At 39.0% G+C, this 18818-nt stretch overlaps 1 protein-coding gene across 2 annotated transcripts in view; it reads right to left on the bottom strand.

Annotated features, from left to right (window-relative positions):
- SRD5A3 (steroid 5 alpha-reductase 3) overlaps positions 1-18818 on the bottom strand; it is a 111023-nt gene that overhangs the window by 78213 nt on the left and 13992 nt on the right. For both annotated transcript variants that reach the window (XM_069201123.1, XM_069201130.1), the window contains exon 2: positions 5024-5175. In XM_069201123.1, coding sequence (XP_069057224.1) covers positions 5024-5175 — 152 coding nt within the window. The remainder of the gene's footprint in view (positions 1-5023; positions 5176-18818) is intronic.

The raw sequence follows: 18818 nt of genomic DNA on the forward strand, positions 1-18818 counted from the left end.
TGTAAAACTATTGAGTCCTTGGAGTCAAATCTAAACCTTGTGGAGCAGAAAGATGAAGTGACCACTTTTTTCCTCTGCAGCACTCCTTTTGCAGTGTCTCTGGGAAAGCCAGCACACAGCTATTGTTACAGGTCAGAGGATGGAGTTGTGCGCTGCCGACCTTCACCACTGTGACTCCCCAGGCTGTGATTGTAGGTGCTGGGGCACTTAGTGCCACTGTGAAATGTAACTGCAATATATGTTCTCCAGCGAAGTTTATCCAACTTTTATGTAGGTTATTTGTTTCCTGCTGAAGATTCAAATATCCTCAGCTTCTCTGGAAGTCCAGCGTAAAGGAGGAAAGACAGAAACATGCAGCAGGGGAGGTGGTAAAAGCAATGTAGGGGGGTAAAAGCAACATGGGGCAGAATCACGTAGGATGGGGTGAGAAAAACACTGGGACATAGGCATGTAGGGCAATACAGTAGACACGGGGAGGCAAGCAAACTAACTGGGATAGAGGGCAACATGAGGCGCTGGGGGAGAAAAAGCAAATGGGCAAGAGAGAAAGGAGAGCAGGCAGAGGAGAAACAAGTTAGCAAATAAGAGAGCACAAGATGGAGCACGGGGATGGACAGAAGCACAACAGGGAGACACCTTGAAAACACATGCACGCTCATGGAGAGAAAAGTAGTGCCTGATAAATGAGCCATGGAAGGACACAAGTAATGCATCCATGCTCCAGAAGAGGGGAAAAACACAATAAGAAGAATAAAAGTTCAGCCAAGCTAATGAATAAGGAGCAAGAAAATGAGAATGACATTGAAGCCAACCGATGGTAAGCAATGGGTGGACTCTAAGCCCACAGCAAGCTAACTACTCTTGTAACAGAAAGTACACGCGCTGTCTAGTATGTGAGTCCTAAAAAAGGTAGTGACAGCAGCTTGCTTACAGAAAACATTTTTATCCACCATTTTACCAGTAGCAATCACTGCAACGAGACTGCATTCGCCTTTATTTTTACCTGTGTTTTCGGTACAAGCCCTCCCTGGCAACTCGGCAGTCATGAAGTTTCCTATAGTATGCGCTAGTTTTCATCTTATTTAATGTTATCATATAAGACAGATTTTAACAAAAGCTAATGCCTATAGTATGAATAAACTGTCAGAGGTTCCTGTTCTGTCTTTCTAGGCCTGCTGCCTTAACGGTGACACACAATGCAGGCATCACCAACACACCACTGTTGTGCTGCAGTGCCTACACAGCCACAGCAGTTTATGTGGGGGTAGGTCCAATCGCAGTGGTTCACTTGCTGAAAGCCCAGCCTCCTTACTTTTGGATATCCACAGCCCTGCCAATACCACCAGGAAAGGCAAGGATGAATTTGTATGCAAGGTGAAATTGAAGTTAGGAAGTAGTGGCTGCCAAATTTTAAAAAGGTGCAGCGCAGAGGCTGGGACTGTGCAGAGCCTACTGCATTCAAACCTTTTTGAAGAGGCCAGAACCTGTGTGCCTGTCTAGAGCATTGTTACTTAAGCTACAGCTAGACTGTTCCAAAAATAATGACCTACTAGGTAACAGTTACTTCTCAAAACATGGAAGACAATAGAATCGACACAAACAGCACGTCTCTGACGTGAAGGGCTTTTAGGATGCTGACATGAAATATCACCAAACTGAGAATGGTGTCAGAACGTGTATGTTCACTTGCTCATCCACCTACACATTCCTCTCAATGACCTAACACCCACTCCTGCATGTCAGTCACACCTTAACTGCACATGCTCTCTGAGCAACAAAAGCTTGTTCTAGACAGCCCTGTTTAACCAGTTCCGTGTGGAATGTAAGACTGCACTTACTGTCTTCTGTGTGAGATGGAAGCTTGCTTTGCTACTGTCATGATGTAACTGTCCTGTGAGGAAGAAAGGTGTGCATTGCTGGTGAGCCATTTGTACCTGTCTTGTGAAGGAGAACGCTTAGCCTTTGCTGTACCTGCCCTCTGAATGATGGAAGCTTGCACTGTCTCTGTCCAAGGTGTATCTGTTGTATGAAGAAGGGGTGTTTCTACTGGTGTGTACACACCTTAAGAAAAAAACAAAGGATATTTTAAACAGACATGCATAACATGCTGAGGCCATTCAGAAGCTCTTGTGGGATTCCAGGCAAAAATTAGTTGCGGGGTCCAGACCTAGAGATCTTGTTTTTAATCCTGGCTTCTCAGCTTGACCCAACTATGTGATCCTTGCAATTATTGTTTTACAATGTGCCTCCTTTTCCCTGATCAAAACATTTGAGAGCACGTTCAAATAATTCAGTACAAGATAAGTACTGTACAAAAAAACTCTCTATTACATGGGTTAATAGACCCTATTGCTCCTCCATATATACAACAATAATGGCCTTGAACAGCAGGCACACGACAACTGACTTGCCTCTTGGGTCGTCATTAATTAACTGCCATCAGAGCTGAATATGGAAAGAAAGTGATACACATCTAGGCTGTTAATTGCAAAAGGCCTATTCAGGAAACTTGACCAAATTGTGTGACCACTAGACAAATTCTTCACTGGACCTCCTTTTCCAAGATCATCACATCTGAATCCCCCTTAAAACAAGTGAAGTCAGGATGCACACTATACAAATATGTTGCCTTGTATATGGTTTAAAAGACCATAATCTTGAGCCAGCAATGAGGATAAATGCGTATATAGGCTAATCAAGACTAGTGACTTGCCTTTTGAGACATTAATAAAACTGTGAAAGCAGCAGGGATGTGGTTCACTAATTCATATATAGGTCACTCGGTCCAGTGATATCTAATGTGCTTAAGTGAAACGATTCAAAATATGATGTCACTGAGGGGGCATACTAGTCGGAATCATTATTAACTCTAACCCCAGTACCTCCCTAGCCAATTACCAGGCGTCTTGTAATAATGTCAACACTAGTTAAGCATCTATGATTGTTACAATCCACGTGAATATTTTAACATACTTGCAGCATTCCCCATTGAATTCTATGCAGCTGTCAGGCTGGATATACTGAGGTCTGAATGATTTAGAAAAAAAATAATTGTAACAAGAAATGTTATTGAGCAATGAAATTCACCAATAATAAATGCTGTGAACCTGGCTCTCAGGTCATTGATAATAAATAAATGCAATGTTCACAAAACTCAGACCCTGTATACAGCCTGCACCTATGATCTTTCTGACATCCATATCTATTATATGCACGCCTTACCTTGTGCTGTGCAGCAGGTACAGCTTGGAACTGCAGAGTTCCTCTGTGGTCTGGAGCACGGCATGGAAACTACTTACGGATGATGGTCAGGGCAGTGGTTGCATGGTAAACGACGAGTACTGTTCGAGTAAGCTGCTGTTTCCTCTGTGGTACAGTGAGGCTGATTCTTCATATTATCCATCTCAGTGGCGTAACGCACAATGTTGGGGCACCCAGCAGAATGTGATAAGGGGCCCACGAGACTTCAATATCTCGCATATATTTACTGGCCTTTGGAGGTATGAACTCTGACCTATTGCCACCTTAAGGGTGTTTTCCCTAATGGAAGGTGATCCTGACACTTGAGGACACGCTCGGGCACTTCTCTCGGCAGCAAAGGCAGGTTTACAGTCTAGTGCCCCATTCCACAGGTTTTTAGCTCACTTTCCTCGGGCTCCGTTGCGTACCTCCTCTACGCAGTTCTCTGCTGCCACCTACCGAATAATTTACATTATATGCGCACATGGCAGGCAACGCCAAAAATCTATTTCTGGGCTTCGTTAAAGAAAGTTTAGATTTTATGTTTCAAAACACTTTAGTATAATTTTGCAGTAAACGAACTGCTGCAGTAAGAGATAACATGCCTTCTGTAACCATGCAATTCGACCAATGCACATGACAAAAGTAAATGTAGCTAAACTTTTCTAGGACTCTGGACAGGAAGTTGCTCAGCTGTGCTACTGAATTACTATTCTCCGTTTTTAGTCCAGTCTTCCTTTCTTTTTTCTAATCAAACACTCTAAGCTTCTGATTTAGGATTATCAGTTTATTATATATGTTTTGCACCAATGTTTTGTTATTTTGTTATCAATGTTCCATGAAACAAATCGCCAAGTTTCAAAACACTCAACTGGGAATACAGTGGCCGTGAGAGAGGCAATTAGCATTAAAAACTATAGTACAGCATGAACAGAATATAAAACCCAAGTAAACTACAATTTGTTAATCCACGGAGTTTGGGAATATTAAGTGTGCGAACCCAGTTATTATTAGATGGAGCATTGTAGAACTTCATGTTTGTAGAAAGGAAAGGCTTTGCAGATTGCAGGAGAATAAGCTCGAAAATGCAACTGATATTTACCTTTCCGTCCTTTCCCCCCAGTTTAGTAGTAAAATGTACCATTGAGTAAGTGGCTAACTGACATCTAAACAATATTTTACACAAACATTTCCAGACATGCACTGGAAAACTGCGCCAGGCAGTAGTTTCTAGGTGCCGTTCTGGGAATGCCATGCGACATATTTTCCAAGCTTCTACTCGCCGCTGTGCATAATACTACATGGCGAAGAATAATGCACATGGGAAATGGAGACAGCTGTGCAATGCACACATTTTCATCCATAGGGAAAACATTTTTCCTTGTGGGGAAAGCCCTTTCCTACACCCACAGAAACTCTGGTGGTGGTCCATTTACCTTCCCGTCCTATCAGAGTAACTTTCTGACCATATTGAGGGTGGGGAGGGGTTGGTCAGGAATTTCTGAATGTTCATAAATCTATGTTTGTTGGCGTTCACAAACTCCCCAGTCAAACCACATTTAGCAATGCCCACTTTGAATCCCTTGCAAGGGATTTATTACTGCAGATATCTCCTCACTCGTGGAAAAGAGATCTGCAGTAATAAATGCTTTTATGTCAGCCAGGAATTTGTTTGTGAATTCTTGGCAGGCTTAAATAGGTAATTGTGCCTATAGCCTTGTAAGACATAACACCACCATGCAAATAAAACATCTTTATGGACAACGGTTATAGTAGCACTTACCCATTCCCTGGTCTTGTGACACTCCACTGAGACGTCTGACCAGCACCATTAACCATGCTGGGATATTATGTCCGAAGAACAGAGTGTGAATAAGCACCATGATCAGAAATCCATTCCAGAGTACAGACACAACATAAAAATGGGAAAACCATCTGCAAAGACAAACCACATTCATGTCAATAGTGTGGAATCTAGACTCAGCTTCATTCTGAGGGTGAGGCAAGATCACTGGAACAATCGTTAGAGATATATGTGTACCTCTGTGCTAAGATCGCAACATAATACATAATAGGAAACTCTCATAAAGTTGGGGACTTGAAATGTGTTCATGCTTTTGCATACAAGCAACAGAAATACATTTTATCCCCGATCATAGTTGTGCTCGCATAAATGAAGTCTAGTGAAGCGGTTCATAATCTTTTGAGTTCGGTGGACCTCTACTTAATCATTACTGGAATCCAGGGACCCCCCCAATGTATCATTACTGGAATCCAGGGATCACCACTGAAACATAACTGGAAGCTGGGGACTCAGACCTGAGCAATTTCGAGTTTTTGGACCTCAAAACAACACATAAAAATGTAGAAACAAACATTCATCAAACAAATTCACAAATTATGAAATATCCGATTTAATTCACAAGTATAAAAAATGAAATTTTATTGGGAATGATGAACTTTTCTAAATTCATTTGAAGCCACCCATCAGCCATACTACTTTTGACTGATGTACTTGCACTGCTCCCACAAATTAATCTGAGGATACCAACTTAATTTTTAGCCTTCAAATTTCTTCACACTTCCAGAACTTTTCAGTTTTACACTTTATATATATATATATATATATAGATATATATATATATATAAATAAAAGAAAAATCTTGTAATGACAAGAAAGGTCAGGACACTTCCAGTATAATTTAAAGCTTTTTACTCTTTACAACGAATTTCCTCCCAACGCGTTTCAGCCGTAGCCTTGTTCACAGATGGGGGAGCTTGGCAGATTAGCATACAAATACCTACACTCAACAAGACTAAAGACAGACAAACACAGCATATGTATAGAGTGTCTTGAATAACATGGCAGCCATATTAGGCTAGTTTTTTTATATGTACATAATATAACACACTCATTGTATTGAAATTCCTTCTCTTACTATTTGTTTGGCCTATATATCAATACATTATTAATATTCACAAAATACTCAACATAGTATTATTATTATTAAAATACATATACCAAATAAATATCCAATTTTTTCAGATAGTTATATCTTACATATCGTGTTTATATATCCAGTGTACATACCTCATAACCCCAAAAAAATTAATTAAGCAAAAACCCTACAGGTGGAAAAATCACTACTAGTTCCAACAAAAGCAAATACATTCAAAAATATATATAGAACTGAAAACAATATATGTTACATAACTGTCATCTTTTACCCAGAGTAAATACTAATTAGCCTAGATGACTACACATCTCCTCGCTGGAGTTAAGCCCTCCAGGCGAGAGTGTCATGAACCTGATAATGTATTTAGATTCCAAAATCCGTAAGTTTTTTTGTCGATTGCCACCTCTTATACTGCTTTTAACATGATCGCATACCAGATAACTCAATAATTTATCGTTGCCTTGATGTACCTCTTGAAAGTGCCTCGCTACCGGGTAATTGCAATCATTATTACGAATGGCTCTCATATGTTCAAGAACTCTTTTCTTTGCTTTGTGGATAGAACTGCCCACATATATCTTGTCACAAGGACATCTCAAACAGTACACACAATATTCGGTATTACAGTTGAAAAAACCTGTGATTCGATGTTTGTTTTGCCCATCACCCCAACTAGCCTCTGTACAGTTGACACTATTTCTACAAGCTTTACAGCGTTGGCAACAGAAGAAACCCTGTACAGGGACCCCAATCTGATTGGTGGTGTCAGAGCTAGTTACCATATTATGGCTTAGGTCATCACGTATTGACCTACTTCTTCGAAATGTAATAGAAGGAGAATCCCGCACTACTCTATTCAAATGGGAATCTGTTTGTAAAATATGCCAACTTTTTCTCAAAATTTGCCTTAATTTGAAAGCTTGATTTGAATAGGTGGTAATGAATCTCATTTGTTGCTGATCGTCCTTTGCTGCATTTGAAGAATACAGCAAGTCCGATCTTTCTTTAGAATCCACCTTATTGACTGCAGTCCTAATCATTTTGTCACTGTACCCTCTTACCAAGAGTCTTTGACACATTACATTACACTCTTGTTGATAGCTTTCCTTAGTGCTACAAATTCTTTTAGCCCGTAACAATTCCCCATATGGGATACTCCTAATGAGATCAGGCGGATGAGCACTGCCTGCATTCAGTAAGCTATTCCCTGCTGTCGTTTTTCTGTATAGTTTAGTTACCACCTGGTCATTGTCAATACTTATTTCTACATCTAGAAATTGAATAGCGGTCTTACTATACTGTGCGCTTAACTGGATATTGAACTCATTCAGATTTAACAGTCTTACAAACTCCCTAGCTGATTTTTCATCTCCCTTCCATATCACAAAGATATCATCAATATAGCGGCACCAAAGTACCACCTTATCTTCAAAATCTTTTTGATCTTGGGATACCTGCTCCTCCCACCATCCCATGAATAAATTTGCATAGCTGGGAGCAAAGCAAGTACCCTTCGCTGTCCCTTGTAGTTGTTTGTATATCTCATTATCAAACAAGAAAAAGTTGTTAGAGAGACAGTACCAAATCATGTCACAGATCATCTCAGTGTGTTTTAAATAAGAGATAGAGCGGGCTCTCATATAATGTTTCACAGCCTTGAGGCCCAAATCATGTTGAATGCTAGTATATAGACTGGTGACATCCATAGTTAGTAATAGGAAGTCATTATCCCAATGCAAGCCATCCATCAATTTTAAGAAATGAGTAGTATCCTTGACATAAGAGGGCAGACACTCCACAAAAGGTCGTAGGAAATAATCAATATATCTTGAAGTATTCTCCAATAATAAGGACATTGCGGACACAATTGGTCTACCTGGGGGGTTGACACAGTCTTTATGTAACTTGGGCAATAAGTATAAGACAGGTATTTTGGGATGATCACACTTAAGAAAATGATATTCTTCCCATTCAAGTAACCCTGCCTCTCTCCATTCTCTCAGCATATCATGGTATCTCATAATGGACCCTTTGAAATCTGCTTGTACGACTTTAATATAGCATTTTGTTACACTAAGCTGTCTCATTCCCTCCTTCAGATAGTCAGTCCTATCCAGGACTACTACATTACCGCCTTTGTCAGATTCACGTATTACGATGTTAGGATCTTTAGCTAATGTGTTGAGGGCTATGCGTTGTTTAGAAGACAGGTTGTCTAGTTTTCTATCTAGCGACCTAAACCTGATTTTCTTTAATTGAATGATTACATCCCTCTCAAACACATCAATAGCATCATTCTGTATAGTCGGTAAAAAGGTAGATTTGGGTTTAAAAGGGCTAGGGCATGTAGCATCTATATCTAAGCCCAAAACCTCCAAATTTAATATAGGATCGTCATGTGCTTGCGTGTCACCATCCAAAATTGATAGTATGTGTAATGTTTCAATATCCGAAATCAAAAATTTACTGGCTTGGGCCCTTTCTGCTCCCATTGAATGTGATGTTACCCTAGTCTGAAACCATTTTTTCAGTTTTAGCTTTCTCACAAACTGAAAGAGATCAATTCTAGTCTGTACATAATCTAGCCGATTAGTCGGGCAGAATGATAAACCCAAGGCAAGTACACTGGTTTCTTCGGACGTTAGGGGTCTCTTAGATAGGTTAACCACAGTTTTTATGTGACTGTCCGTGCCCTTGTAGTCATTCTTCCTGTCATGTGCCCTTCTCTTTCTTCTACGGGTTTTTGCTGCGCGATTCCTCTTCCTCTCGAACCACGGCCCCTGCCGCGCGGTTGAAATGTATCCTTCTTTTGGTCTGTCCTGCCTTGATTGAGTAGCCGAAATTGTTTTAAAAAATTGGCTCTATCGGTATTTTTATCAGACCCCATGGTTTTACTGGAGGTAGAGGCATCCGTAGTGTCTGAATAATTACTATCTGACACATCACTTTCTTCCGATTCATGTACCTCAATACCAATGGTGTCTTTCCTCATATGAGGCAATGGTTCCCTGTACTCACTGGAGTACATATGATCGTACTTCCGATGAAAAGTCAGAATCCTACCGGCCTGATAGTCTTTAAAGTCTCTCAAGAATTTTCTCTGTTTTTTTGCTGTAATATCTTCTTCATACTTGATGAGTTTTTTGTCAAGATTCACTTTCACTTCTTCAAAATTTTCTGGTGTTGTTAATGTCAGAATTTCCTTGGTTAACTGTTCAATTTCCTCAAGAATTTTAGCTCTTTCTTTAGACGCATACTTAATTAGCAACTTCATCATGTTTAAAGAGCTTTCTTTTGAATTCACGTATGTACACTGGATATATAAACACGATATGTAAGATATAACTATCTGAAAAAATTGGATATTTATTTGGTATATGTATTTTAATAATAATACTATGTTGAGTATTTTGTGAATATTAATAATGTATTGATATATAGGCCAAACAAATAGTAAGAGAAGGAATTTCAATACAATGAGTGTGTTATATTATGTACATATAAAAAAAACTAGCCTAATATGGCTGCCATGTTATTCAAGACACTCTATACATATGCTGTGTTTGTCTGTCTTTAGTTTTGTTGAATGTAGGTATTTGTATGCTAATCTGCCAAGCTCCCCCATCTGTGAACAAGGCTACGGCTGAAACGCGTTGGGAGGAAATTCGTTGTAAAGAGTAAAAAGCTTTAAATTATACTGGAAGTGTCCTGACCTTTCTTGTCATTACAAGATTTTTCTTTTGCATTTTATGGCATTTCTCGAAGCCATGGTCGGACCACCACGTTTTTGAGCCTCGGTAATTCGAGTCCTTTTGGTGAATGAAGTTTTTGTATATACCTTGAGGCTCCTGCAAGGTTATTTTTGCTGGTGTATTTTTAGCTGATTGGATGACATGTGTTTGGCTCGGTATGGTGCACGGGAGAGCTGTTCCTGAGTTACATTGTAACAATGGAGTTGAAGTTTGAAGTCTGAAGGATATTTATTTGCGGAATTTCGGAAATGGAGATCGGCTGCCTCTGCCGAATGTGGAATCGTTTCTGTGAAGTGCCGTCTTAATGTCTATGACTTTACGGTAAGCGGCATATGAAATATTTCCCCTTTGTTTAGCGCGGGAGGTAAATGCGTGTGTCTCTTGGGATTATGAAATGTAGACAGCTGGCGCCCGCGCTTTAAATAAACAAGGAAACGGGGAGCGCGTATGAAACGTACTGGACTTTTAAAATCGTGTCTCCATACATACACGAAAAACGGCATTGCAGCTACACATTTCCCGAACCTGCAGGATTCGTTGCAAACTGGTGCCTGAATCAAAGAGCAGTCACGCCTACAATCTGCTGATTGTAGGGCCCTCCGTTACCGGAGTAGCAGACATGTGTCCGTCTCCGATGTGAGGGACATTTATGCACAGGAACGATGAAGCTTCTTACTATATTGTGTCAAAACTATAGTTGATTTGATTGACACTATTTATTGTATTAATGGGAACATATCATACGATGAGATCATTGTGACAGCTGTCTTGACCCTGTTTGGCCCTGAAGCTCGTGATTACTCCTTCAAGCGCCATTTTTTTGCACAAAAGATCAAATGAAATTATGTTATTTTCTCCGGTGCAATAAGAGCCAGTACGCAGTGTTATCCTCATAAAGAAGTAATTTGTACGCACCAGCTACTTGCAGTGTGGATTGAGCAGGGATAAATATTTAGCATATGCTGAATCTAGCCCATCTCCAGTATCTGGCTGACTCTTAAAATATTATCACACGAATATGGCTTCCTCGTCAGAAGCTCGTAGGAAGGAAAAATCAAGTAAACTGTTTTTTACCCAGAATGACTTAGAAGAACGGCAAGGGACTACCACACCAGGTTCTGCATTGAAATTACAACTCTGTTATGACAAACTAGAGAAATTGATGAGAAGAGAGCTGTCGAAATGGTGGGAAATTGAATCATTACAACAATATACTGATGTTCAACGAGTGCCCAGGGGTCTAAGGATCTATACTATTCCATCTTATGAAGATCCAGACCCTGATTTATTAGAAGAATGGGCTGAGAATTCAAAAGAAAGCTCTTTAAACATGATGAAGTTGCTAATTAAGTATGCGTCTAAAGAAAGAGCTAAAATTCTTGAGGAAATTGAACAGTTAACCAAGGAAATTCTGACATTAACAACACCAGAAAATTTTGAAGAAGTGAAAGTGAATCTTGACAAAAAACTCATCAAGTATGAAGAAGATATTACAGCAAAAAAACAGAGAAAATTCTTGAGAGACTTTAAAGACTATCAGGCCGGTAGAATTCTGACTTTTCATCGGAAGTACGATCATATGTACTCCAGTGAGTACAGGGAACCATTGCCTGATATGAGGAAAGACACCATTGGTATTGAGGTACATGAATCGGAAGAAAGTGATGTGTCAGATAGTAATTATTCAGACACTACGGATGCCTCTACCTCCAGTAAAACCATGGGGTCTGATAAAAATACCGATAGAGCCAATTTTTTAAAACAATTTTGGCTACTCAATCAAGGCAGGACTGACCAAAAGAAGGATACATTTCAACCGCGCGGCAGGGGCCGTGGTTCGAGAGGCAGAGGAAGAGGAATCGCGCAGCGAAAACCCGTAGAAGAAAGAGAAGGGCACATGACAGGAAGAATGACTACAAGGGCACGGACAGTCACATAAAAACTGTGGTTAACCTATCTAAGAGACCCCTAACGTCCGAAGAAACCAGTGTACTTGCCTTGGGTTTATCATTCTGCCCGACTAATCGGCTAGATTATGTACAGACTAGAATTGATCTCTTTCAGTTTGTGAGAAAGCTAAAACTGAAAAAATGGTTTCAGACTAGGGTAACATCACATTCAATGGGAGCAGAAAGGGCCCAAGCCAGTAAATTTTTGATTTCGGATATTGAAACATTACACACACTATCAATTTTGGATGGTGACACGCAAGCACATGACGATCCTATATTAAATTTGGAGGTTTTGGGCTTAGATATAGATGCCACATGCCCTAGCCCTTTTAAACCCAAATCTACCTTTTTACCGACTATACAGAATGATGCTATTGATGTGTTTGAGAGGGATGTAATCATTCAATTAAAGAAAAACAGGTTTAGGTCGCTAGATAGAAAACTAGACAACCTGTCTTCTAAACAACGCATAGCCCTCAACACATTAGCTAAAGATCCTAACATCGTAATACGTGAATCTGACAAAGGCGGTAATGTAGTAGTCCTGGATAGGACTGACTATCTGAAGGAGGGAATGAGACAGCTTAGTGTAACAAAATGCTATATTAAAGTCGTACAAGCAGATTTCAAAGGGTCCATTATGAGATACCATGATATGCTGAGAGAATGGAGAGAGGCAAGGTTACTTGAATGGGAAGAATATCATTTTCTTAAGTGTGATCATCCCAAAATACCTGTCTTATACTTATTGCCCAAGTTACATAAAGACTGTGTCAACCCCCCAGGTAGACCAATTGTGTCCGCAATGTCCTCATTATTGGAGAATACTTCAAGATATATTGATTATTTCCTACGACCTTTTGTGGAGTGTCTGCCCTCTTATGTCAAGGATACTACTCATTTCTTAAAATTGATGGATGGCTTGCATTGGGATAATGACTTCCTATTACTAACTATGGATGTCACCAGTCTATATACTAGCATTCAACATGATTTGGGCCTCAAGGCTGTGAAACATTATATGAGAGCCCGCTCTATCTCTTATTTAAAACACAATGAGATGATCTGTGACATGATTTGGTACTGTCTCTCTAACAACTTTTTCTTGTTTGATAATGAGATATACAAACAACTACAAGGGACAGCGATGGGTACTTGCTTTGCTCCCAGCTATGCAAATTTATTCATGGGATGGTGGGAGGAGCAGGTATCCCAAGATCAAAAAGATTTTGAAGATAAGGTGGTACTTTGGTGCCGCTATATTGATGATATCTTTGTGATATGGAAGGGAGATGAAAAATCAGCTAGGGAGTTTGTAAGACTGTTAAATCTGAATGAGTTCAATATCCAGTTAAGCGCACAGTATAGTAAGACCGCTATTCAATTTCTAGATGTAGAAATAAGTATTGACAATGACCAGGTGGTAACTAAACTATACAGAAAAACGACAGCAGGGAATAGCTTACTGAATGCAGGCAGTGCTCATCCGCCTGATCTCATTAGGAGTATCCCATATGGGGAATTGTTACGGGCTAAAAGAATTTGTAACACTAAGGAAAGCTATCAACAAGAGTGTAATGTAATGTGTCAAAGACTCTTGGTAAGAGGGTACAGTGACAAAATGATTAGGACTGCAGTCAATAAGGTGGATTCTAAAGAAAGATCGGACTTGCTGTATTCTTCAAATGCAGCAAAGGACGATCAGCAACAAATGAGATTCATTACCACCTATTCAAATCAAGCTTTCAAATTAAGGCAAATTTTGAGAAAAAGTTGGCATATTTTACAAACAGATTCCCATTTGAATAGTGTAGTGCGGGATTCTCCTTCTATTACATTTCGAAGAAGTAGGTCAATACGTGATGACCTAAGCCATAATATGGTAACTAGCTCTGACACCACCAATCAGATTGGGGTCCCTGTACAGGGTTTCTACTGTTGCCAACGCTGTAAAGCTTGTAGAAATAGTGTCAACTGTACGGAGGTTAGTTGGGGTGATGGGCAAAACAAACATCGAATCACGGGTTTTTTCAACTGTAATACCGAATATTGTGTGTACTGTTTGAGATGTCCTTGTGACAAGATATATGTGGGCAGTACTATCCACAAAGCAAAGAAAAGAGTTCTTGAACATATGAGAGCCATTTGTAATAATGATTGCAATTACCCGGTAGCGAGGCACTTTCAAGAGGTACATCAAGGCAACGATAAATTATTGAGTTATCTGGTATGCGATCATGTTAAAAGCAGTATAAGAGGTGGCAATCGACAAAAAAACTTACGGATTTTGGAATCTAAATACATTATCAGGTTCATGACACTCTCGCCTGGAGGGCTTAACTCCAGCGAGGAGATGTGTAGTCATCTAGGCTAATTAGTATTTACTCTGGGTAAAAGATGACAGTTATGTAACATATATTGTTTTCAGTTCTATATATATTTTTGAATGTATTTGCTTTTGTTGGCACTAGTAGTGATTTTTCCACCTGTAGGGTTTTTGCTTAATTAATTTTTTTGGGGTTATGAGGTATATGGATACTGGATATATAAACACGATATGTAAGATATAACTATCTGAAAAAATTGGATATTTATTTGGTATATGTATTTTAATAATAATACTATGTTGAGTATTTTGTGAATATTAATAATGTATTGATATATAGGCCAAACAAATAGTAAGAGAAGGAATTTCAATACAATGAGTGTGTTATATTATGTACATATAAAAAAACTAGCCTAATATGGCTGCCATGTTATTCAAGACACTCTATACATATGCTCTGTTTGTCTGTCTTTAGTTTTGTTGAGTGTAGGTATTTGTATGCTAATCTGCCAAGCTCCCCCATCTGTGAACAAGGCTACGGCTGAAACGCGTTGGGAGGAAATTCGTTGTAAACAGTAAAAAGCTTTAAATTATACTGGAAGTGTCCTGACCTTTCTTGTCATTACAAGATTTTTCTTTTGCATTTTATGGCATTTCTCGAAGCCATGGTCGGACCGCCACGTTTTTGAGCCTCGGTAATTCGAGTCCTTTTGGTGAATGAAATATATATATATATATATATATATATATATATATATATATATATATATATATATATATATATATATATATACACACATACATACACACACACAAAAAGAAGAGAGAACTCTGGGTAGTTCCCAAGTTAAGGTGGAGAGCAGCTCCAGTAAGGAGTACCCTGCAACACCAGCGACAATTTAGATTTGCTCACCTCAAATGTCTGTTTTTCTAGCAGTTTTTAATCATAGGATTAGCACAGTGCTATCCATGCCGAGCTAGGAAGGGACAAGGTCTTTTGCCATTTGTATAGCAAAATCTTTAAGCATAGGATTGGCACGGAGTTGTAAAATGACAAAAGCCTAACACCACTCCAGCACAGCATTATGGCTATGGATTGGTATAATACCATCGAATCCAACCTGGAAGGAGCACAAGACTTTGTCCCTTTCTAGCTTGGCATGGATGGCACTGTGCTCATCCTATGCTCAAAACCCTTGTGTCACTCTAACCCTGAAAAGGCTTTGTTTTGTCCTATACTGGGTGCTCCCTTGTGTCTGGACAAAACTACACCTCTCTGATGACCTATAGTGATAGCACAACACATGTCAGGGGTTGCTTTTGCTAATTTCAGGCTTGTTTGGATGGTGTCATTTTACAGCTTGGTGAGGATGGCACTGGGCCAATCGTATGCTAAAAATGTTTGCTGTTCAAATGGCAAAAGACTGTCTCTTTCTAGCTCTGCATGAATGGCACTGTGCTAATCCTATGCTAAAAACCTTGCTAGTAAAACAGACATTTGATGTGAGCAAATCTAGAGTGTCGATGGTGCTGCAGGGTGCTCCTTACTGAAGCTGATCTCAATCTAAACTTGGGAACTACCCAGAGTTCTCTCTCCTTTTTTTGCATAGTTTATGCATCACTCTAACCCTGAAAATTTTGTTTCGAGATGTATATATATACACACACACTATTTTTAAATAGTTTAAATTATTTATTTTCTAAGTAGACGTGGATCCCCCAAGTAGGTGTTTTGGACTCCCAGTGGTCAGTGGACCACAGGTTAAGAAATCCCTGGCCTAGTTGTTTATAGCTGACAGAGGCATCAGAAGGACAGTGTTCTAATCCCAACTTTTCCACATCTTCTGATTCCATGTTAATTATTTTTAACTCCACCTACCTCAGGTTCCTTACCGAAAAAAGATGCCAGTGTTAACTGCCATATAAATAACTCAATATGTAAACAATCTGCAATGTACGTATAAGGACTCAAGTTCACTGTACCTTCAGGTCTCCAGCTCTATTTGCAGGTCCAAGGGCCTCTAATATGATGTGCCTTTTGACTTAGAATGCTGCAGTGTGACAATCATCAGGTCTACTATGGACTAGTAACAGCAGACATAATATTGTCTTTAGAGGGCATTCCAACTACCTCATTCCTGTGCACAGGTAAAGACTGATTGTGGCCACACTGAATATGGATTACCAGTGTCTTTGTCGTGCTGGGAATTACTAATACTCACTTATGTCGCTTCCTATCACAACAAAGTACTTTTACTCAGACGTGAGGGTGCAGGCAGAATTACTTACCTTGTCACTGTAGTTCAGTTCTCACTACAGAATTGGCAATACAGATTCCATAGAAATGGTTGAGTTTCTTTTCAAAACCATTTGATCCATCCAATTCATTTACTCTCTTCTCATTTTGTGTAGATTAGTCGAAATGGGTACGGGAGGCAAAGATACAGAGGCAAATTAAAAGCAACATTTTCCATTCTAAGGTCCTATGAAAGTTTCTATTATTTTTACCATTATGTTCACAAACAGCAGACGAGAACACACCCAAATGTAATGTAACGTTTGTGTTGTTCCACGATGGCCACAATCGAATACATCATTCTAGAACATATGATCTCGGAAAATATCAGTACTTCTAGTGAACAAACCTTAACTTTATCTCTAAAACATGTCACCACATGAAAGTAAATCTAATTGAACATAATGTAATAAATTAGAATTCAAATAATGAGACACAATAAGTGTTGCTGGTTTAGGCTAGTGTTAGGCTTAATATTACCACATGATAATTCGTGTTTATACATATTTTAATACACATTACTTTAAAGTTAAAAAAAACATTTATTTGGGCAAAGGTTTGATCCACTGTGTAAGAATATTTTTAAAGTAAGGATGAGGTTCAATGGTTATAAAATGCATTTAATGTAAATAAATGTAACTGAATTCAATTAAATAAACACTGGCTAGTGCTAATATTAGTATTAGGCTTGGAATGGGGGGGCTCATATTCAAAAAAATAATTTCAAGTCAATTAAATGTAATAAATAATACATTTAATATTAGTTCGAGAAAGCATTAACAGTAGCACTTGGATAAGAGTTTTTTTAATTAACTCAATTTGAAGTGATTTCTTTAAACATAACTATAAATGTTTATTAGTAGTGGACATTTAGTGTAGGGGTAAATTTACTTGCACATAAGTAAATGAAAATAATTTAAATATAGTTAATTACAAAATAAACCAATATAATTCATAGCGTAAATGTAAAATAATGGTTAGTTATAGGATTACTGTAAGAATGCAGTTTTATTTCATTTAAACGTGACTAAATGAACACTACATTAAATTAATATTATGATTGGTAAGGGCTATGATTAAGCTTACTTTCAGGCGTAAGTGATGAGGTAAGGGTCAAAATGAGAAGACGGCATAATTTTGAATTAAGGCTGATGAGGTAATGGAAGTAGAGGTAAATGATTTCATATATATTGTTGGTTGAAAATGCTGTGGCATGATAGGCACTAAACAAAATCTGAAGGCCGTAGCCACCTGTAGCCTATTAATTGAGGTCATGGGTTGGCAGAGATAAGGGCTGTTTTTATAATAAATTCATGAGGTGATCAGGGCATATACCTCGAAAGGCAAAAGGTCAAAGACTTTCTTATAGGTGCACAGTACTGAGAAATACAACCCTGTTGTGCTAAGAATCTGCTGGCAAAAAAAAGTTTATTGTCAAATATCACCCTCAAACTTCTGGCTAATGAGGCGGGTAAGGGAGGGTAGGCAGACCTCTAGACCACCAATCATCGCTGTTAACATTATTGGCCTTCCCAAAGATCAATATCTGTCTTATCTAAGTTGCATTTCAGTAAACTCTGTCGCGTTCAATTGATCCACAGCTTTTAAAGGCCGATTCTGAAACAAATGAAGCTTTATCCATCAATATCAACTGCATTTCATCCAATGGTTTCCATCAATGCGGCCAGAGGGGCCATATGAGCATTGTAAAGCGTAGGGCTTAAAGATGAGCCTGGAGGAACGCCAAACTGAAGCTTTTTGCTTCTGGATAAGCAGCGACATTGCTACCAATTGGTATCTATCACATGAGAAAGACCGAAGTGCATTTCAGTGCTTGACCACGAAACCCATCCTCACCAATCTCTGTTACAGAAGAGACTGGGAAACCATGTTGAAAACTGCCAAAAACATCTAAAAGAATGAGGGCTGCATTCATATCTCTATCTAATGCCGATTTCGTACAGTATTGTGGCCTAACCCCAGATTGTGAGGGAGGGGAAAGTTCTAATTTTTTTTTGATATTCGGACAATTGAGAGACCACCAGGTTTCCAGCATTTAAAAAAATGCTGGCAATAAGGAGGTGGGACGAACATTAGCTAAAGTGTGATGGGACAGTAAGTGAAACCAAAGAGTTATTCAACAAAACATTTATAACTGGATTCAGAACTTGAGTTGCTTTAGTTAACACTCTAGGTGGACACAGACCTGTGGGTGAACCTGCTTTGTAGTCTCTAACTGCGTTTCAGTTTGCGCCCTAGGCTTGACTCTTGAAAAGTTAGTGTTGTTTTTAGAGA

Source organism: Pleurodeles waltl, chromosome 1_2 (genome assembly GCF_031143425.1).
Source record: "Pleurodeles waltl isolate 20211129_DDA chromosome 1_2, aPleWal1.hap1.20221129, whole genome shotgun sequence".
NCBI classification, from domain to species: domain Eukaryota; kingdom Metazoa; phylum Chordata; class Amphibia; order Caudata; family Salamandridae; genus Pleurodeles; species Pleurodeles waltl.